The sequence below is a fragment of the Rhinolophus ferrumequinum genome, chromosome 11 (genome assembly GCF_004115265.2).
Source record: "Rhinolophus ferrumequinum isolate MPI-CBG mRhiFer1 chromosome 11, mRhiFer1_v1.p, whole genome shotgun sequence".
Classification (NCBI taxonomy): domain Eukaryota; kingdom Metazoa; phylum Chordata; class Mammalia; order Chiroptera; family Rhinolophidae; genus Rhinolophus; species Rhinolophus ferrumequinum.
This window is the reverse complement of record NC_046294.1, coordinates 10578772-10601125: the sequence shown is the minus strand read 5'-3', so window position 1 is coordinate 10601125 and position 22354 is coordinate 10578772. Positions and strand designations below refer to the sequence as shown.

Sequence of the window (22354 nt, the reverse complement as noted above, 5' to 3'; positions counted from 1 at the left end):
CTTCCACCCAAGAACCCAAAGATTTAGGGGATGAAACCCCTCATCTGCTAGCATCTTGGCACAGATTAACAGAAAAGGGAGGGTATATAATGGGTCCAAAAGCAATGTTTCTCCATTTTGCCTTTCACCATACCACATTTTTAGAATGTAAGGACTGGATCGCATTCCTTCCCTCCCCCACCACCACGCCCAGGCCCAGCCTGGCCTGGAGGTGGAGAGAAGATATTCCCTAGGCGCATGTTCCGTGTTCCATTGTATGTACCTTGAGTGGAGTGGCTCATAATCTTAACAAGGTTGGTTTTGTTGTTGTTGTGTTTTTTTTTTTTAGTTAAGATCCAGTCCAGAGTCTCCAAGTTTTCTTCTCCTGTATCACCATTCCCGACCAGTGTGGACAACTCGGGAAGCCTGGGGACAGGTGGGATTGAAACTAGAGGGCAACAGAGTCTAGGGCTCTTGCTGCCTGTGCCACTCAGCCAATACACAGACACCAGGGTTGAGCTATAGGAATAAGATAAGCATTTATTGTCAGAGTACTGGTGATCTGAGAAGGCAGCAGGGTAACACCTTCAAAAGCTGCCTTAATATTCTCAGACTGGCTTAGGGTATTTAAGGGAAAATGTGGGCACTCCTCCAGAGGCTTCTGTGAAGGTTCCAGAGGTCTGCACAGAGCCTTCCCTCTGGCAATGTGGTTCTCCAGTGATGTCAGCAACTGAAGAACAATGATGGGAGGAGCCTGGAAAGAAAGCTAGACCATAGAGATTGTGATCAATGAGCCCAAGGGTATTAATCATAAATTTCAGGGTAATTTACTGAAGCAGGGAACTGGAACAGGGGACCTTCCGAGCTCAAGCCGCAGGGGGATGATTTATTATTGTTAAACTCTAGGTCAAGGAGATCACCACCTCATCCATTGCCTCACCACCAACAGTCATTTTTAGTACCTGTCCAAATATGACTACACCAATATTAAGAGCACGATTTCTCATTCACCCTCCAAAAAAGGGTCAAATTGTCTATAGTAAGCTAGAATGCCAGGCACAGGGCCCCTTGCCCAATGAATGTACTAAGTCAAGGAAGAGAATATGAAACAATGTCGACTCTTTTCTCTCAAACAAATGCCTCTGAAAGATGGTAAAACAAAACAAAACGAAACAAACAAAAACAAAACAAAACTATAGGTCGAGGAAAGGTGAGGCCAGGAAGTTACTACCGGGCTCACAACCAGGCCCTCCTTCAGAATGACTGATTCCAGGGGTTTCCTGAGGATCCCCCCCCCCCCCGCCCCCCGTGGTCTTGTCATCTTCTCCAGTGGTGATGAGAACAAATCAGCTGATGTATGTAAATGCGCGCTTTGGGAACCGACAAATGATAAGAATAAAAAAACTACTGGTCCCCTGTGAAATCCAGTCGGTCCTGAGTGGAGTTTCTGAGTATCTTTGCCCCAGGTGGGGGTGGGGGGTAAGCGGGGGTGCATCGAGTTCAGAGCGGTTGGAGGATACCATGAACAGTAGTGGTTTGCTATTTAGCAAATAAAAATACAGTTAGAATTTCAGAGAAACAACGAATATGTAATTTGCATTTTCCATGCAATATTTGAGATATATACTAAAAATATATTCGTTATAAACTAGAAAGGGCTTTCAACCCTCACCCCCACAACCACCAAAAGCTGTCCCAAATCCTTGTTATTGTTAAACCAGCTGGACCCGGCCGAAATCGAGGATTTCTTTGGTGGAGAGGGGGGCCCAGGCTGTCACCACCCCAGGCGAGTCCGCGCCCACCCCAGGTGGAAGCGGGCGGAGGAGACAGTGTAGCCTGAACCCCTAACGTGGACTCGGAAACAGGAAAGAAGGACTGAGAGGATCTAGAAAAAAGTGAGCGGCGAGTGGTGTCACCCAGACCCAAGATCCAGGAAGGGATACTGACTTTACACGAAACAGTTTAAAAGCAACAACAAAAATCTCTTTTCGGTTTTCAGTTTTCTCTCACCCAGAGGGAAAAAAAAAAGAGATCAGTCCACCGTGTCAACTGCAAGCACATTACCAACCACTTGTGAGTGGGCATGCTATGTCCACCGGGTGGCGACATGATTTTATAGTAAAGAGGCTTGCTTCGGCCGGTTGAAAGGGCAGTTGGTGGTGGCACCTAAAACTGCTGCCAAAACCCGGGAATGGACCAGAGACCTTTATATCTTCAGCCTAAGGCTCTCCCAACTGAGCTATTTCAGCAACTCTTGGGGTGTGGGGCAAACTTTTTCCATATATCTGTAATGAGTTAATATTTGTTTCATTACAAAATAGGTCAGCTCAGAGGTTCAGCGGGAAGTAGGCATTCAATAAATACCATGGAAGTGATGAGACATTGCCACAGTTTATAAGCTACAAATGGTAAATAATTTTACTTTTCTCAGTTTGTTTTTTAACTGCCCTGCAATCCGCTTTTCTCATTTAAAAATAAATCATGGACAATCATGGACTTCATTTCCTGTCAGTTATGTAGACCTATTTCATTCTTTTTAACCTATGCGCAGTATGGGGATTTATGGATATAACAGTCCATTTAATCAGATTCCTAATGATGGACACTTTGATATTTTCCCCTAGTTTTCATTATTTAAAAAAATACTGCAATGACTATCCTTTTGTATTTATTTGTTTTTCTTGTGAGAAGGCAGATTTTCCAAGGTCAAAGATATGAACATTTTGAATTTTTCAGATATTGTCAAATTGGACTCAAGAAATGTATGGAAGAGGACAGCAAGGCTATTTGTACAGGCTTCAAATGTGGATTTTCATTGTTACCTCCAGAAGAGGTATACATAATCATTGTATGTGTATGTTAAAAGTATTGATTTGCTAAACGTAAATATTTTAAATATACCTCAATTTTTGTAATTCCATCTTGGCATTTTGAAATACATAGACATTGTCAAAAAGTGCAATTAGCTCAGGCCTCTCTCAAACTCTGAGAAGCAAGCTCTGGTTTAATAATATCCCCTAATATCCTGATTGTCTCCTACCTCCTCCCATTTCATAATTTTGCATTCTTTGTGTGTGTGTATGTGTGTGTGTGTGTGTGTATTTTACATATATATATGTATGTATAAAATTGCAGTAGTCCTAGCCTTAATTGAATCAGAATCCTCTGCAGATGGGGTCAGGATTATATATATATTTTAAGCTGATCAAGTGATTTTAATGTTCAACTTCTCTCAGCATCCCACTTCTCAGTTCTCACAAAAAGTGTAGTTATACATATAGACCCACGTTTTAAGTTGCTTACTCAATCTGTCCATAGGCACCTCTAACTCAGAATGTCCAAATAGGAATCTTTCTCTCTAAGTTTGTTTATCTTACTACCACCTTCCATCTAAGTTTCCCAAGCCAGAAAAATACTACTTCTTTTCTCCCTTCGTCTGTTCTTCACCCATAATTGCACCTAAGTGCTGGTCATTCCAGTTCAATATTTCTGGAATCCCTCCACTTCTCTTCATTCTCAAATCTTTTTTAACCCCTTAATTCATAACCTTAATCAAGGGAAGATTAATTCACCCCTTAATCTTCCTATGTATGAATCATTTTCCACACTGGAACTCATCATCTTACTTAAAATCCTTCACTGGCTCCTTAGCTGAAAACAAAAATCAAGGCCTCTTTATATGGTATATAAAGACTTCCCTAACCTGGGTTTTACCTCTTTCCAGCACCTTATTAGTGCTCTCTCCTTGACCCAAAACTCTAACCATCCATGCAGGCACCCACACTCAGCATGCATTCCTTGACTTGGCTCTTCATCTTTGTCCATGAAGCAGTTTTGACACTGCCCTTTCAATACCCCCATTAAACGTGCAACTCTCAACTCAGATACTTTCTCCTAAGTTCTAGAAATCTTCTCCCCATTCCTATAGGCTAGTTGCCCCTCTATAGGGCTTTCATACCACTTATCAAACTGGATTGTAATTGCCTGTTTATCTGAGCTCTTTCTTGCCATTTGCATCCATAATGTATATTACATAACAGGCTGGAGTAAATGTTCAATGAGTGAATGAAAACATGTCTAGCCATCTCTCAGGGCCAACTAGTTCTTTACTAACTTCTAAAATCGCCTGGTCAAACTCAGATGTGATCTCTGCAAGGCGATATATAGAAGATTCTGAGCTCTTTAGTTCTTGCCTTTAAAGATGCCTCATCTGACCACCCTGCCTCCTTCCCCTGAGGGATGAATGTGAATCAAAACAGGAGCATGCTACTTGAAAAGCTGGTAGGGAGGAAAGCCTGAGGAGAATATAACTACAGATTATTTTGTGAGTTTTGGAAGAGAAAGCCATGAAAGGCTTGGAATGCTTTCTGCAGGGCAGGCCAGAGTCCTGTGCAAAAGCTTTATGAACTTACAGGAGCGAGCTCTAAATTTTGATCACAATCTTAGAGTTTCACAAGGTATACACCTTATAGTGAATAAATTCCAAAGATTTTTCTGTCTCCTTTTAGCACTAGACTGTAGCTTGGTTTTCACTCATCTTGCTGAAACTAGAACAGACCTTTGTAATGTATAGGTTTAATATTTTTGTGGGACTTCAGATGTCCTGATGAGTGTAGTAATTTATAATTTTGCTGAGTCATAATTTTTGATCATGAGTGTGGTTGACTCCTCAGGACCCATCATGTCACAATGGCCCATTAAAGGGCTAAAGGAGGGATTATTAAAATGTTTCAGGTACATTTGACTGCTCCTAATGGAAGAAATTATAAACCACAGTGGTAATCAAGATTGCAGGATAAGCTCTCACAAATGTCAAGCTTGCCAGAAAACAAAAACAAAAAACATTGCTGAAACTTAACCTCAAGCCCAGCAATGGGCATCAGGCAAATGACTTGAACAGGTAAGTGGCCTTCCCAAGAAACAGGCTAGAAACACAATCTCTGACAACATAGAGCTCTGTCTGTGGACATGAGAGCCTTGAGAAATCAAGGAGCCTGGAGGCTGAACTTTAAGAATGCACCTTCCTTCAGGTGGACCCACGAAACAGTACTAGCCGAATTCATAAGCCTCTGCACAGAGAAATGCACACTTCCGTGTGATGTGATATACTAACTTGGGAGGAAACAATTTAACTATCAGCTGCCCTCCAACCCAGTTTCTCCCAGAACACAAGGTTGGAGAGGTCACAAACTTCGCGGTTAAACAAACCCAGCTTTGAATTCCAACAGGGTGACTAACCAATCAGCTATGTGACCTTGAGTCAGTTTGTTAGGTGACTTGTTTGTGCCTTTCTTCATATTCAATGTGACGATTTAACACTTACCTCTTATGATTGTTTAAGTGTAAGCCAGACAATGCCCAGAGCTCCTGGCCCGGCTCCCCAGACAGAAGCAGATGCTCAGGAAGTGGGCGGCCCTCCCAGCCGGCAGGTGCGTGCGCTGATCTGCGGCCTCTCAAGCCCCTTTGATTGGCTGCCCCCGCCTCCCTCCCCTGAACTCGGCAGAGAAAACCTAAACAGGCATTTTTACCATCTTTACTTCTCTCCAAGGTCTTCAGGTCAGTACTCAACGTAGGAAGTATTCATGTAGGGATTCAAAACCAGCTAAGAATTGGAGACTGCAAATGGGCAAGAGGAAATAAATTCAAGATTTTTATTTTTTGAGGTGAAACAGGCCCAGTATCGATAACACGAGACACAATTTCCGAATACCAAGGTGGGACACTGACGATTACGTTACATTGAAGCGGTAGGTGCTGTTCAAGCTACTCTTTTGAACATTGGCCCTCCAGATGTTGTCGAACAGTTGAAACATCTGGAGATCTGTGCCCAGTTTTTCCTTCAGTGTCTCACGAAGATCAGCCCCCCAGACTGGGCCAGTTCTCCACCTCTTCCCACCACCATTTCCTACTTAGTAGGAGTGAATAAGACAAACAATATGACTTTTTAAAAATTATTTAATTTAGTAGTTTTCTTGGAAAAAAACAGTAAGGCAAAAAACTGAAAATATATATATAGTTTTGTTTTGTTTTCATTTGACTTTATTTCACCTGAAGGGCTTGAAGCTTCTTCCATTAGTAGGAATCTGACTGGGGATCAGGCTGGAAATGTAGTGCAGATGGTGGAGTAAGAAAGGGGAAGACAAAGCAGGGAAGTTGTTCAGTTGGGGGATTCCCACTCTGTCTAAAGCCTCAATTCATCAGGTCGTGCTTTTATGGGCTTCCTTGAAAGAAGCCCCAACACAGCCCCTTGCTTATGCTGGGAATAGAATCTGGTTCTTAGGAGAAAATTCCAGAGCAGTTGCCCGTCTCAAGTTCATCACAGCTGAGAAGGGAAGGAGGGTGGGAAGGCCTAAGGAGCACTCATTCACCCAGTATAAATCCAACTGCCCTGGAGGGCTGGCTTCTTCTGGAATGACACTGCCCCCTAGGACCCACACTGGCTGAGGCTCAGCAGTTAAGGAACAGAAACAAAAAAATACGAATGGAAAGCATACAAGGAAGGCACCTCACTCTGTGATCCTCAACCAAGGGTGGCTTGCAGGGGGGTGAGATTTCTGAACAAGACAACTAGAACAAAAACAGAACGAAGAATGAAGGCAGCCAAGGGCCCAACAGGAGCAGTTCTCTTACCACCCCGTGTGATGGTGCTTTCAGCCCCATATTCTAGGAAGAAGGCTCTTTTGGGAATCAGCTGTGTGCTGTGATTTGGACTGCATTTGCTTCCATGTTAAATTGGAAATTACCCTCCTGACTTTCGACCCAGACTCTCCGACAAGAGCAGGAAACAAGGCAGGAAAGAGGTTAGGATTTCATTTCCAAGAGTCAGGTACTTAGGAGAGCAGACTTTAGACAGCAGTGGGCACCCCATGATACAAACCATGTTCAGTAGCTGCCAGACATGATCCTAATCAGGGTCTGAACCTGTCTGACCCTAAAGAACAGAAAGCAGATGAGGCTGCAATCCACATGAACGTACGTATCCAAGAGAGTCCCGGGGAGACAAGTGATATCAAAAAACAAGATTCTTAATGGGAAGAAGGAAAATCAAACAAAAAAATTAGATTTTTCTCTACATATATATAATATACAGATATTTAACACATTATTCCATAGGTGGCTCCAGTCCTTGGGGCTTGAGAGATGGTGACAACTTTTATTCCAGATGAAGTCCTTCTCTCAAATTCTGATGTCAATCAGAACGGGATAGGTAATGCTTTGCTCCCCACTGGGGCATACACCCCAACTGGTATTGCGCCAAAAGAGAAGAGAAGCAAGAAAGGCAATGAAGGATGGGGATGAGGAGATGAGGGGGAAGTGGGAAAGCAAAGTGGCCCGCAGTCTTCTTCCATCCTGCCTTGTGTTCTCAGAAGTTCTTTGCCTGAGCAAGTCCGTAAAACCCCTTTGTGAGGATGCCGCAACCCTCCTACCAACCACCCAAGTGGCCTCTGCTTGCTGTCAAAGAAGACAGAGAACAGCAGAAGGGTGTTTTACGTGAGTGAAGATAGAAACTTCCAAGAATGTAACAATATTCCAACAGTACAGAACAATCCCCCTGGTGAGTGGTCCAATACGCAGCTGTCTAAGTATGGACACCCCATGAAACCGACCCCACTGGTAAACATATTTCATATTTCAGGCCTAAGCTCCACCAGTCTTTCATGATGCCTGTTGGTAAGTCTTACACGTTTCTTTTCAAAGGAACTTCTAAAATCAGCTCTTGCTCTCAATGGCACCAAAATGCCCGATTCATAATCTTGTGTAGATCTTGGCTGAGCAGGACACTAAAAGGGGAGGGTGAATGACATCACCTTAAATGGGGGCAAAGGGAGAAGGAAGAGCCAAAAATGCTTGACTTTGCAGAAGTGGAATAACACTAACTTGCAGCCACTAAACCTCTCCCGTACAAACATAGGTATCTAGTATGTTGATTTCAGTTTCAATCAGCTAAGGCAACCAGCCAATCACCACCACTGGTGTCTGCTTCTGGTGATTGATTTGGAAAAAATGATTGGTTAAGACAGACAAATTTGAGGAAAGCACTCAGTAAGGGAGTCCCAAGTGCCAGCTTTCCCGCACATCCTCTGTCCTCTTCGCCTTTGGCTCCTCCTTTTCATTACTGCCAGCTCAGAAAATGTCCGGGCATGAGGTCCAGTCCTGTTTTTCTTTACACTCCCAGTATCCTCCCCTGTAAATATGGGTTAACTCCTTGGTAACAGGGTCCTTCTTCCGCTCAAACCACAGTGCCTTATAGGGATCATAGGGAGTGCCTAAACGGGAAAGAGCGTAGAGAAAAACAGAATCAGAGCCCAAAGCACAGCAGTATTCCCTACACATCAAGAAACCGACTGGAGGGCAGCTGCATTACCATCCTCTGTGGCTTTCATAGCTTCTGCTTCTCTCTTCTTTCTGGAAAGCCTCTGTTTTTCCTCTAGGCGTTGCTTCTCAGCATTTGCTTCATCCCAGCGCCCATTTTCCATCAGTCTCTGGTCGGGCCGTAACCGGCTGTCTGTGGGGGCAGTGCCAGCTTCCCAGGCATTGAGAGTGAGAGCAAGCTCTGAGAAGTAGTACATGTTTTCTGCATTCTTCCTAAAAGTTAAGAGGAGAAAGAGAAAGGGTAATGCCAGAGTCCAGGCCCCAGTTAGTTAAGGAGCAACAAGTAAGCACACTGCTGACAGATTACATCACCAAGGCTGTTCTACAGGTGCCAAGGCACAGGGACCACATCCCCTTCCCCCAATTAAAAGACCCAAACTGAACCATTCCTCATCCTCTCCCCAGCATCCTCAATTCCATAGTTTTCTGGGCTTGTGTTGTGTTCAGCTGAAAGCAGAGAGAAACTCATTAGGAAGAATGAAATATTCTAGTAAATGAAAATTCCTTACTCCTGGATCCCTGCTTTCTTTTTAACCACTTTCTGGGATAATCTTGGCTGTTACTATAGACTGAACATGTTAAATGATGATGGGAGACACATGGCGTGTATCTTAATTTATTTCCAAAGTCCTGTACATTATCTCAGGAAGCTTTACATTGATGCTGGGCCTTTAGGCCAAACTGTTAACAGGTGGTGGCATCTTTCTCCTCTAGACCCTTCTGAATAATTTTGCTCTAAATTATAGAAAAATATCCTTCTGAATCCAAAGGACCCGACAGAAAGCACCAAATGTAGTTTGATCAGTTTGAACTTTGTTGGGACAAAGCATGCTACAACTTCAATCATACAGTGACAACCTTCTGGTAATCTCTCCAAAGGTTTGGGTTTCTTTTGCTCAATAATTAAATCGGAAGGGAAGCAGAAATGCCGTCAATATTGATCCGAGGTTGAGGCCAGAGTACTATCTGGGCAGCATGCATATTCATACTCACGGTAAAGGATTCCTTTTCCATAACATGACCCTGCTTTCCTCCACTTCATGGCCTCTCTGTCGAGCATCACCCCCATTTTCCCCAACGACCATCTGTACTTTGAAATAATCCATTTTCTCATCCCATGTCCCCAGCAGGACAAAGTGAACTTTTCCTGATAGATCTGTCACTTCCCCTGTCACCTGTAAGGATGAAGAACACGGCTTTGGAGTACAGATCAGAGTCCCTGTGGGCTAGCTTACCTGACTCTTCTGGAAACCAATGTTCGTTAAATCCTGTTATGACAAACACCATGGAGTCATCCAAATTATTTAAATTTTCTTGAGATGCTTAAAATAACTGAACCATGAGTTGGGGGGTTCATTATCATTTTGTTGTATAGGAGTTTTTGTTGCAATGATATGTAGGATAAGGATCTGACTGGTACTGAGAATTACAGTATTTTCTTCTCTCCAGAAATCAGAAAGAGGCACAAACAGATTTAAATCCCCAACTATTCTTCACTCCCATCGACAAAATTCATGGCACAGTTAATTCCACTGTGGAGTAACACACAGCTCTCACTCAGACTCATTCACAGGTCAAAGTGACCACGCCTCTTCCTGTAATCCCTTTAGTCCTTCTTGTGTCCATTTTCAGTCTCTCATTGCTCTTGACTTATTTTCTAACTTCTTTCCCAGAAAAGAGAAGGATATGATTTAGTAATGCAACATAGTCTCCTTTCTTGCTGACTTTCTCCCTTCCCGCTCCTGTTTTTGAAATCACCATATAGATATCGGGGGGTGCCAAAAATGTACACATTTTAAGAGATGTTATCTATCTATGTATTACTTTTCGAACTTGAACTGAATTATGGTAGCAATGTGTAGTATGATGTTCGCTCAAAACATGGCATTAATCGAATGCTAGCGTCATTCACTGTATTACAATTAGAATACAGTTTTTCCTTTCCTAAATTGTGTATACATTTTCTTGGCGCCCTCTATATATATATTTAGATTATCCATCCATCCGTCCCAGCCCCAAAGATACTCCTTTCGAAGGGATACACACTAAATGAAAAAATTTAAATTCCCACTTCTCTTACCTTCCTTGCTACATCCCGAGAGAAGTAGCTATAAGGAACAAATTTAAGATTGCACTTGTCTCCTGTCTTGTGATTCACAATATCAATTTCACCAGACTAAAATGAAAAGAATCATGGATTAGTTTTAGTAAGACCGGATGACCTGAATATCTGCCAACCCCATCCATGCCTCCTGATTCTTTACTTTTCAGTCTTACAATCTAGCACTCCCTTGCTTAATGTTCAGGTCTTTGCCAAACTTGAGAGACTGTGGAATCCCTTTGTAACCGTGGTTTCCCAGGTTGGGATGAAGATCAATGACCCTTTTTTTTTTTTTTGAATTGTGTGTCAGCATATACAGTGATATTTACATAATAATTTACTTTTGTAAAACAGTCCTCCACTAGTACCCTTCAGGAACCCTGTGCTTAAATCAAAGTACTCTACTCATTATTTCAAGGCTGCAAACGGCAGGCCTTTTTGCACTTTATTCATTTCATTTTCTCCCTCTCTCTCTTCTGAATGCAAACCGCTCTTGAAGACACAGCTTAGTTCCCACACCTCCCAGGAAGCTTTTCCTGACTGCTCAGACATTCCCTCTCCTCTGCACCCATTGTCATGAGAGCATATTGATAATTAAATAGGTATTATCTTAGTACATCTCTTATATTACTGTATTTTGTTAAATACTTTTCAACTTACACGTATTCGTCACATGTCTCCAATGATACAACCTCTCTTTGAAGGACAACGTCTCATCTGACTTTGTATCCCTAGGACCTGGCAGTAAATGTCTAATAGTAAATGTCTGACTGGCAGTAAATGTCTAACGAACAACGAAAGGATAAAGAGTAGGCGCCATGTTTATTATTTTCTTGTATCCTTTATAGTGTCCAACACCGTCCTAGGGTCCCTGAATGAATGTTATACCTTGGTCGTTTATAATAATTTGTGCTATAGACACTCAAGGAGATTGGGGTAGGGGTACTGCCTGAGAGAAATTCCTTAGGAGAAACTGAGAAGCTAGTAACCATGGTCTGGGGCCAGTTCCCATGTCCTAAATACTGCAAAGATGTACCTAAGAAGATATTCGGAACTTGAGAAGCCCATTGGGCACCCCTGCTCACCTGGTCTATCCACAGCTTGCCCACGATAATGTTGTGCACTGTTGTAGTGACCTTCTTCCAAGTGTAGTGGTGCCCGGTTGCGTGGAAAATACAGTGGATGCTACCTGGAAGCACAGAGAGGCACACACATTAAGCCAAATATTAAAAAAAATAGGACCATGTTAGCTAGAAATCATGGGTTGATTTTCTTCTTTCGATATTTCTTACTTTTAAAAGGAAAACAATAAGTCAAAAAGGATTTATAACCTTCTTAAATGTTGGAAGTACAGACTGATTTTTAAATTTATGAATAAAACATAACTAAATGATGACAAACACTGATAAATGATACAGCTTAGCTAGGAGGCAATGCTGTGCAATTGTAGAAATAAAAAATGAAAGCAAGATTTTCAATATTTTCGCCAACTATGCCTGCCATACCAGCTGCAAAATTTATAGGAACAGGTCAAACCTGACCCAGTATGAAAAAATAGAATTACATTGTGGGAAGGAGCACTCCTTGGGATTGGGGACCACGCCCTGTTTTTAGTAACTAGCTGTCTGACCTTAAGGCCACTTATCTAAGGACCTTAACAATAAAACAGTAGTAGATAGAGAAGGGGCTTTGCAATCAGACAGGACTGGATTCAATCTTGGCTCCACTGCTCATCAGAGGTGTGACCCTGTATTGCATAATAAAGAATTTGTCTGCTCTTTGTCCACAGTTCCTGGGAGGAAACCTCTAAATTCTTGGAATTTCCCAAGCTACAGTAATGTCTTTGATACTCATAGAGGCCCTGACAGTTTATGCCAGGGAATCATCATGGTGGGCCCCTAGATAGGGATGCTAGCAAGATGGATCAGGATGAGGATCAGCAGAAAGACCAACCACGTAACTAGTCACCTGAAAGGGGTTGGACCTCCGGACCTCCTGGGAATGAGATTCCTTTCCCTCCAGCGAGGGAAGGTGGCCTGGATAGTAAGCTCAATCCTGTGGCCAACGATTCAATCATTCACGCCCATATAGTGAAACCCCAATAAAATCTCTGGACAACGAAGCTTGGTGGCACTTCCTGGTTGGTGAACACATCAGTGTGCCAGGAGGGTGATAGGCCCCGATTCCATGGGGAGAGGGGATCAAAGTTCTATGTTCAGGACCCTCCCAGTCCTCAGCCTATGTTTCTTTTCCTTTGGCTGGTCCTGATTTGTACCCTTTATAATAAAACTGGAATAGTGAGTACAGCATTTTCCTGAGTCCTGGGAGTCATTATAGAAAATTATCGAACCCGAAGGATTTGTGGAATCCCCTGAATTTATTTATTTGTATTTCTTTATCCATCTGTAAACTTGGGGTAAACACGTCTTGTTGTGCCTTATATGTCTGTTTGTTTACCCAGTAAAATACTTGAAAAATAATAGGAACTCAGGAGTTACAGTCTTCTCATGTTCCTGTGAACATGTTCAAATGAACACCAAACCAGAATCAGTGGTTTGAACAGAGGTGATATATGATCGTATATATACTCTACATAAAACAGTCAATTCCAGTCATGTTATAACTCTAAGTTCCCTCTGTTCCCACTAGTGAAAAGAACACTGTGGCTTAGGTTGTCTTTCTTGCACCAAAGAGGCAAGGCCCTGGTAGCTGCAGCAGCAGTGACAATGCCGACAGTGGTGATGTTAACAATAATAATGGCATCTCTGGGGCTGTGAGTTGTGCTGTGTGTGACACTGTGCTATGTCCTCCTCACACATCATCTCATTGAACCTTCACAACCATCTTCAAAATATATCATATGTCGCTGGCTCAATACCTCTTCCAGCACTGTAGTCTAAAGCACGACCATCTCTTGCCTGTACCTCTGCAACAACTTCGTTTTTGGTCTCCCAGCTTCCACTTTTGCTCCCTTAAAGTCTCTAGTCAAAATGATCTTTTTAAAATGTGTCATATCAACTCAGCGCACTGCATAAAATCTCTCGATTACTTCCCACTGCAGTTAGAATACACACCTTCTGAACTCATCCACCACGGCCCTCGTCGCTCACTGAGCCAGCTGCTGTGGCCTTACTGTTTCTCAAACATGTTAGGCTTGCTCCCCGCTCAGGGCTTTACCTTCAGGGTTCTCTGCCTGGTAACTCTCTCCCTCAAGATATCTTTTGGTTGGTTTCCTTTTGTTATTTAGGTCTCTGCTCAAATGTAACCTTTTCAGAGAGGACTTCCCTGACTACCCCACCCAAGGAACCACACACATACTCGGTTTCTCCATTAACCCCTATCTCCACTTACTCTATTTTCTTCATAGACTTACCACTGTATAAAATTAAATTATTTATATATTTACTTTGTTGTCTACTTAAGAAAAGAATGCAAGCTAAATGAGAGCAAAGTGGCTTCTGTTCACGGATGTATGCAGGACACCCAGAATATTTTCTGGCATATAGTAACACTCAAATTCATCTGTTGATGCCTCAGCTGCAGGCACTATTATCCCCTATATTTGTTTCCTGTCGCTGTTGGAACCAATTGCCACAACTTAGTGGCTTAAAAAAATACAATTTATGCACTTACAGTTCTGGAGGTCAGAGTCTAAAATCAAAGTGTCAGAAGAACTGTGTTCCTTCTGAAGGTTCTAGGGTAGAGTCCATTCTCTTGCCTTTTCCAACTTATAGCAGTTACTTTCATTCTTTGGCTTGTGGTCTCTTTCTAGCATCACTCAAATCTCTTGCTTCTGTTGTCACTGATTCTGATCCTCCAGCTTCCCTTGCTAACAGCCCCTGTGATTATATTGAGCCCACAGAATAACCCAGGATTATCTCCCCATCTTGAGATCATTAACAAAATCACACCTACAAAGTTCCTTTCATTATGTAAAGTGATATAGTCATAGGTTCCAGGGAATAGAATGTGGACATATTTGGGGGGCGGCGGGGGGGCCTACTACATCCCTGTTTTACCACTGCATACTCTGAGCTCAGAGAGATTAAGTAATTTGCCCAAGGTCACACAGCTACAGAGTACCAGAGGTGAAGTTCAAAATAAGATCAGAACATCTGTATAGCCAATATCGTAACCCTTATATCTCACCATGATGATGTACCTGTTGTTCTGGAGGGTCCCCTCCAGCTCACCCAGTTCACAGGGATAGTGGAAAAACAAAGAAAGCCTTATGACTGCCTTCCTTTATATAATATTTGTGTCTTGAAAACTTGACATTATGTTAAAGATCTAAAAATAGAGCCATTTAAAATGTATGAAGGGGAAGGAAGACAGCCACTTCCAGAACGGTGGAGTAAGACTTCCATATATCTGCCCCTCAATAAAATCAACAACACTAACAAAAATGATCAGAATCAACTTTTTCAGAACTCTGGACATTAACCAAAGGCTTACAAGAATCCCAGAGGCATTTATTAAAAATAAATAAATAAATAAATAAATAAATAAATAAATAAATAAATAAAAAATAGCTGAATCTCAGTAAGAAAAATGAACTTTGTGGCAGGCATTTCAACTTGTTCTATTCCCATCCTCCTCTCCCCCACTTGGCCATAGCCTTGAAAACCAGCAAGCAGCCTCACAAACATTTTTAGGGAGCTTCACACTTCACCAGCAAGTATGAAGCTCCCCAAAAGCCCCATCCTCAAAGAACTGTCATTACGTGACCTATGCGGTGGTTCCTTGTAAACTCCCGCTCACAGGGCTTATCTTTATTTGTCCTGACTCAGCACCTGGTCACCTCAAACAGCCTTTCCCCCCAGGGCTATTATCGAAATCATCAGTGTTTATACAGCAAGTGTTAACACAGCAGCTGCCTAAGGTGGTGATAATGGTTGGAGTAGTTGAAGTTGAAGAAATATTGGCCAGAAAGTCCCTAAATTTGATGAATATATTAGTCTATACATCCAAGAAGCTCAATGGACTCCATGGAGGATAAACTCAGAGCACCACACCAAAATCCATCATAATCAATCTATTAAAAGACAAAGAGAAAATCCTGAAAGCAGTAGGAGAAAAGTGATCCTCAATAAGATTATGAGAAATCGTGGTGGCCAGAAGGCAGTGGGAGGACACAGTCAAAATGCTGAAAGCAAAAGACTGTCAAATGAAGAATTCTATACCCAGCAAAACTATTCTTCATAAACACAGGAGCACTCAATACATTCCCAGATGAACAAAAACTGAAAAAATGCATAGCTAGCAGATTTGCTCTTTAAAAAATACTAAAGTCCTTCAGGCTGAAATGAAGAAATACTATACAGTAACTTAAATCTACACAAAGAAATAAAGAGACCAGTAAACTACAATTAAACTATATAAAAGACACTATAAATGCATTCTTTGCTTACAACTCTTTTTTCTCCTATATGAGTTAAAAGACAACTGCATACAGCAACAGTTATAAAACTATGCTGATGCAATTATAATATAAAAAAATATAATTTGTATGAAAATAAAAGAACAAAAGAGGGAATGGGGAATGGATCCACAAAAATGGCAACATTTTTGTATACTATTGAAAAAAGTTGGTATTAATCTGCACTAGATTAGAAGTTAATTGTAACACCCATGATATCCACTAACACCCATGATAACCACTATAAAAATACCTTTAAAAATATAGTAAAAGAAATAATAAGAGAAATAAAATGGTAAAGTAGAAAAACATCTACTTAACACAAAAGAAGGCACTGATGGAGGAAGAGAGGGACAAAAAAGACAAAAGATGTACAGAAAACAAATACCAAAATAGCAGATGTAAATCCTTCCTTATTGATAATAATAAATACAAATGGATTAAAGACTCCAATCGAACAAACTTAGAAATTGGAATAATCGATAAAGTATATGAGGGGAATTTCTCGACTAAAGTACCACTCAGGGGCAAATTCAAGGTCCTTGAAGCCCAGTAGTGTCATTGACACAGAGATGGACAGGCTGGATGGTTGTTTTATTCATATTCTCAAATTGTGATTCTTCTTGGGCCAGAGAACTCCAAAACAATAAAATAATTTTCTTATTTAAATAGATCTCTTTAAACCTCAAGGCTATCATCTAGTTCCAATACGCTGGAATTTGATGAGAAAATTCGTATTTATCCTCTAGCATAGTCTTCGTCATTTTGCAAACTCCAATCATATTTTCTAAAAGCATTCTTCTTTCCAGGTTGCCAGACTTCTAACCTGTTTAGTCTATTTTACAGGGCGACTCAGATCCCCTGCCACCACCTCAAAAAACCATCTATCTGCCTATCACTCGCAACCTTGTTCCTGTATCTTTCTTCAGCAACATCGAATGGCTTAACAATATACCCTCTCAGAGATGAGTGCCACTGCAAATGTAAAAATTTCACTGCATGATTCTTGTTCCAAGTCACTGATCCAAAAAAATGCAATACAGCCATCCCCAGGGCTAAAGTTTGGCAATCCCACTCTTTATCCTTCTGTGTTCAGTGTCCTGTCACTATGTCAATTCTTTGTTCAATCTCCCTAAAAGGCTGATATCTTTGTTTTGTTCACTTGTATTTTCCAGGCAGCCAAAGCCATGCCTGGTACGAGGCAGGTACTCAGTGTCTAACAGATGAAGGGACTTCAGACAACACATCCCAGTGACCCGAATCTTTAAATAACCATAGGAATGAAATCCTATCAGACTCTTTTAACTCTATAAAATTAGATCACCACTATGACCATGTTCATCCAGTTATTTATCCCTCAAAGAGTTGCAGATTAGTCAAATTACAGAGAAATGTATAGCACATCACTGGTAAGTTAGGTTTATTGCTGTTTATAAAATGTATATACAACCCTCCTTACAATTAAATATAATCCCTCTCTTTAGAGATCCTCAAACAGCCTCTGAAACTCTTCTCCACGGGTGGAAATCATACTGCAATATGACCACTGACACCCTAGTTGAGCAAATTAGTTGTGAACGTCCCAGGCATTTACTGCTCTTAACCCTAATATCAGGGGTGCCAAAAAACATGTACACACGACTTGTATTTATCTTTTGTTATCAGTGTATATCAAAATGTATATACATTTTTTTGGCACCCTCTGTACTTACGAAATTATTAGCTTCAAAGATAGTTAAGGAATTAGAAACTTTTTAGGTCCTCAGTCAAGATCAAGACCAAAATCACTTAGTCTCCTTTTCAACTAAGAGCCTTCTGCATATTAACCACGAACTGGAAGTTAACACTCTAGTTTCTTTTCTCCTTTTGTAACAGCAAACATTCCTGGATTTTTTTCTGGCTAATTTCTAGTTTGCACTATACCTGCTTCATTTTGTGTTTGAGAGAAAGAGAAATTTATTAAAGACGACGACTATACTGCAACAATCCAGCACGGCTATGCCTCATGAAAGCCCAGAACCAGGAAACAGAAAGCCATCAGAGTTCAGACAGGTACTGTCAGCTCTGTCTCCAGGGAGCTACTTGGTTTCCCTCTATCTGCTTTGTGTTTCTTTTTCTGTAGACCAGCATTCACTCTTCAGTACACACATGGCCAAATGCGGCTGCTCTAGTTCAACAGAGTATCAAGAATCTCTGCTACACTTTTTAAATAATCTCATTTCCCTTAAAGTTACAGACTCTCTAACATTGCATATTAGAATTGATCTTTTTGATGTTGCTGCAAAATTAATTTGCAATCCCGTAAGATCTTTAAAAATAAAGTTTCATCTTACCTGGAGTTCAGCCATGACATAAATGATACCTGATGCATCCGGCAGAGGAAGAGAGAGAAAGGAGAGGAGAAGGGGGAAGGGTAGCTGAGAAACCTAACCTTGTAATCACCAGAGTTTTGATTTATAGAGAGAACCTGATTTCTAGGGTAATGGGAGAAACAACACCAGTTAAGAGACGGAATTTTTTTTTTTGCAGCTTAGAATTTATATTTTAAACTACTACTTAAAGATGCATTAAATATAGCTGAAGAAACAAAATACTGATGATTGGATGGGTCCTTAAAGAGTCCCATGCCTCCTCACTCTGATACTGAGAAATTAAATGACCGGCACAAAGTCAGCTAGAAGGCTGCCCAAATCAGACTTCTGGTCTCTTGACTCCGGAACCAGTGACCTCCTCTACCATGCTGAAAAATCTCTCATTCCTGCAGCACTAACTCTTACAAAGACAGTGGGCTTACCGAGGGGCATAATGGAGAGGTATTTGCCTCGAAACTTGCTGGTGATTTTGATTTCCTGACGCAATGTCCAGCCATTTTTGGACTCGGCATGGTGCGCAGCAGCAGGGGGATGATGACTCACCTTGAAGAAATTAGTGGTTCAAATTAAGAAGGAAGAAAAGGAGAAGGAAAAGATACTGCTTATTAATTGGTGATAAGCACCCAAAATCACACTTGACATTTTCACACCCACAACAGTAGGTGACTAGCAGGGCCTCCAGTGTGGAAGCCCTGGAGGAAAAGGCAGTCGGGGCAATAGGGACTGGAAACATAACAACCGGGGGAGCAACCAAAAACTCACGTCTTTCACTAAAAAGGACATGTGTCACAGTCCCAGGTGCCCTTACCTGTTCGCAGAGGGATCGGTATCCATTCTCCTCTAATCGATCTAGCTCGAAGGTCTCCCCAAGGAGTGGGTTGAAGGGCTTGCTGGTACGGAAGACAGTAGTGGAGTAGGAGGACACGGTGAAAGCTGCAACATAACAGAGCTGTTCTAGCGAGTTCTCACATTTTGCAGCTCGGTCTAACAGCTCATGGTATTCCAGATCTTCAGTGAGGCGCTGAAGCATGGATAAGGGCTCATTAAAGTTCACCTGTCAGGAAAAGAACAGATATAAAAACTTTGCCCACACAGCTACAAGAGACAGCTTAATTTTTGCAGGTGGAGAAACATATTGAGGTGTGGAGATGAAAGCAAATCACTGGGAAGAGAAGAGGCCTCTGTTCAGTGGAGCAGCTATAAGATCTGCAAGCAATCCGTTCTCGCAGGTCAACTGCTCATGTCAGTGAGTGGTCTACACTGCCATTTCCATTTATTTCACTAACTATAAGCTCTTTGAGATGGGAACATGCCTCTTCTGTTCATCACCGCACAGGCAAAAGTCATCAATGCCTAGCACACAGGAGACCGTATCAAATACGTACTGAACGAATGAATAAGAGAGGGAATATATTTTAGCACAAGTATACCCAGAGAGGAAGTTAAATATTTACAATTCTTGAGGGAGGAAAGAAAGGGCAGTAACGTTTTAGTACAGGCATGTCCTGGCCAGTGAAACGAAAACATTACAAAAATCAGCTTCCACTCCTGGACTAGATGATCGCTAAGTGTCGGTTCACTTCTCCAGCCGGCCAGGTTTCTGAGTTCTTAGCTCTGAGGTTGGACGGTTGGTTTTTGGACCTGGAGGGCTCATGATGAGGACTGAGACGGGCTGTGAGTGCTTCTACCTTTCAAGGTTCAGGGCCAGCTTACGGCGCTCAACCACTGGGTATTTGTGAGCTTCTGTTGGGGAGAAGATGTTCATTCATTCATTCACTCACTAATTCATTCCACAAATATTTACCACGCCCTCATGTGTGCCAGACCCTAGCTACTCACCGGGTATAGAGAAGTGAACAAAAGAGACATTGTCTCCCCACCCTCTGCCCCTCGCCCCTTAAAAAAAGAGTTACCCTCTCAATTGACTATTTAGAATTTAAGATGACATTAGTATTTTATAAAATGTTATAAAAAAGGTTAGGTTTCCAGGCTAGCCCATTAAAGCTTCTTTAACCTGCAATACAGCTCAACAGGCCTGGATTTCACTAGCCCGAGTTCTGAGTCCAGATAACAGAGGAAGGGAAAAAAAATGTCCTTTCTGTTGAATGGTGCTGGCCTGAAGCAACATTTCAGTTAAACAAACCAAACAAAAACACTTTTCTTTCCTATGGTCCCATCTCTTTTTCTGCATTTTTGTCCAACTTCCTACCTGCCAATCCCTGCGCCACATACTCCCTTAATATTTACTGTCCTCCCAATTATGAAATATCTTGTAATTTTCGCTATAACAAATATTGAACACAAAGTATGAAGGAAAAAATTTACTTGAAATGCCATCATCCAAAGATAACCATTATTAAGATTTTCATGTTTGTTTCTATGCATTTGTACATTTCTAAAAAAATAAAAAATGTACTACAGCCTGCTTATGCTCTGAGAAATATACCAAGCATTTCTCTGTGAAAATTTCCCAGTTAAGACAGACCCACAGGACAAACATTACAATATCCCACTTACTGGGAAGTAGGATCTATTGTTACTCAACCAAAATAGAGTGCCACACTCCAAAACCATCTTCTTGACACTGAGAGGAGAGCACTACGATAAGAAAAATGCACGCTAAGGGGGAACAGACTGATAAAACTTGGATCCTCAAAAGTTTTTTTTTTAAAGAGGGTGCTTATTTAACCATGCCAACAAAACCTATTACTGGCAGAATTTCAGGCAACATTAAGTAATATTTCCACACATTTTGAGGAAAACTGAGGATGGGTGGTGTCCCCCACTGGTGACTACAAGACATATGAACGCTGCCTGGGACTAGAATCAGTGCATCCTGACACTATCACTGATTCTCACACACACAGCCCGGTCCCCCAACAACTGCTCCAGGAACCGCAGTTTCTCTAAAAGGGCCAAGCTTTTCCTATTGGTCATTTGATGACTCAGAGGACTAATAGGCAAACAAATGAATCTGTGAATTTAAAATGGAAGGAAGCAGGAAATTAGTTATATACCTGATGGACAGTTGGGCAGCCAGAAAAGACAATCTAGAGATTAGCAATAGTAGGAAGCCACGAGCACTGGTAAGCTGGAGGGGCAAAGTACACTACTACTGCAGCCCAGAGGTGGAGGCATCCAGCAGAAGCGACAATCCCTGTAAGGACCCTGGGGTTTCTCCCTTCCTCCCCACTCCAAACTTCTACTGGTGCCTTGCACTGTTGGAGCCCAGCCAGATGCCACCAGACATGGAAGCCCAAGAAACACTGCCTAGAGGGACCAGCTTTCCTGTGACGCAGCACAGAGCAGGGGAAGGGCGATGACTAGATCTGAGGCAAACAGGTACAGGACTGTACATTCCTAGGGGCAAGGTCAACAAGGAACTGATGGTAAAGGCGGATGGAGAGGTCACCTAGATGCAAGCTGTTTTTAAGCAGGATCCTCATTTCCGAGGCGGCAGAGACCTGCCTTTCCAGACTACCTTCCCAAGGCACTTCCTGCAAGGCGCCAACGAAGTGGGGTCTTTTTAGACCCCAGTGAACCAATTATTTTAAGTTTCTGCAGTGTGTTTACTCATGGGCTTTTCTTGTCTGGAGGTCAAGATTTTTCTAACAAAAGTCCTACACATTTACATATACATCTATTTGTTTTCCAAGAACCAGTTAACTAATTACATCAACATTTGCTGCATAGTACATACATACCAGGCCCTGGGGAAGCATCAAGATTATAAAGACCACTAAGACAGTCTCTGCCCACAAGGAGCAGTCTATGGTGAGACAGAAACCACGCACTGGGCCATAAGCCCCAAGAGCGGAGAATGCTTTCTGTGTGTCTATATGCCACGTAACCAGCTGTGGACAGAACCTGCAGCCACCCTCCACTAGCGATTCTTCCCTTTTTCTACAAGTAGTAGAACCCCCAGTTTTAAACTAAGTGATGCCACCCAGAATAGAAGTCTTCATCTCTAGCTTCTTCTTCAGCTTGCTATGGCCATATAACCAAGTTTTGGCCAAAGAGATTGGAGTGAAAATGGTTTATGCAGCTTCCAGGAAGCACTCGTAAAAGGAAAAAGCATGCCCTCCTTCTCTTTCCTCCCTGCTGATTAGA

At 41.9% G+C, this 22354-nt stretch overlaps 1 protein-coding gene across 1 annotated transcript in view; it reads right to left on the bottom strand.

Moving 5' to 3' along the window:
- Positions 1-6144: 6144 nt before the first annotated feature.
- OSBP (oxysterol binding protein) overlaps positions 6145-22354 on the bottom strand; it is a 30867-nt gene continuing 14657 nt past the window's right edge. The window contains exons 8-14 of the mRNA XM_033120033.1: positions 19053-19298; positions 18667-18787; positions 11539-11642; positions 10433-10528; positions 9346-9527; positions 8345-8565; positions 6145-8246 (exon numbers count right to left, since the gene is read on the bottom strand). Coding sequence (XP_032975924.1) covers positions 8104-8246; positions 8345-8565; positions 9346-9527; positions 10433-10528; positions 11539-11642; positions 18667-18787; positions 19053-19298 — 1113 coding nt within the window. The 3' untranslated portion in view covers positions 6145-8103. The remainder of the gene's footprint in view (positions 8247-8344; positions 8566-9345; positions 9528-10432; positions 10529-11538; positions 11643-18666; positions 18788-19052; positions 19299-22354) is intronic.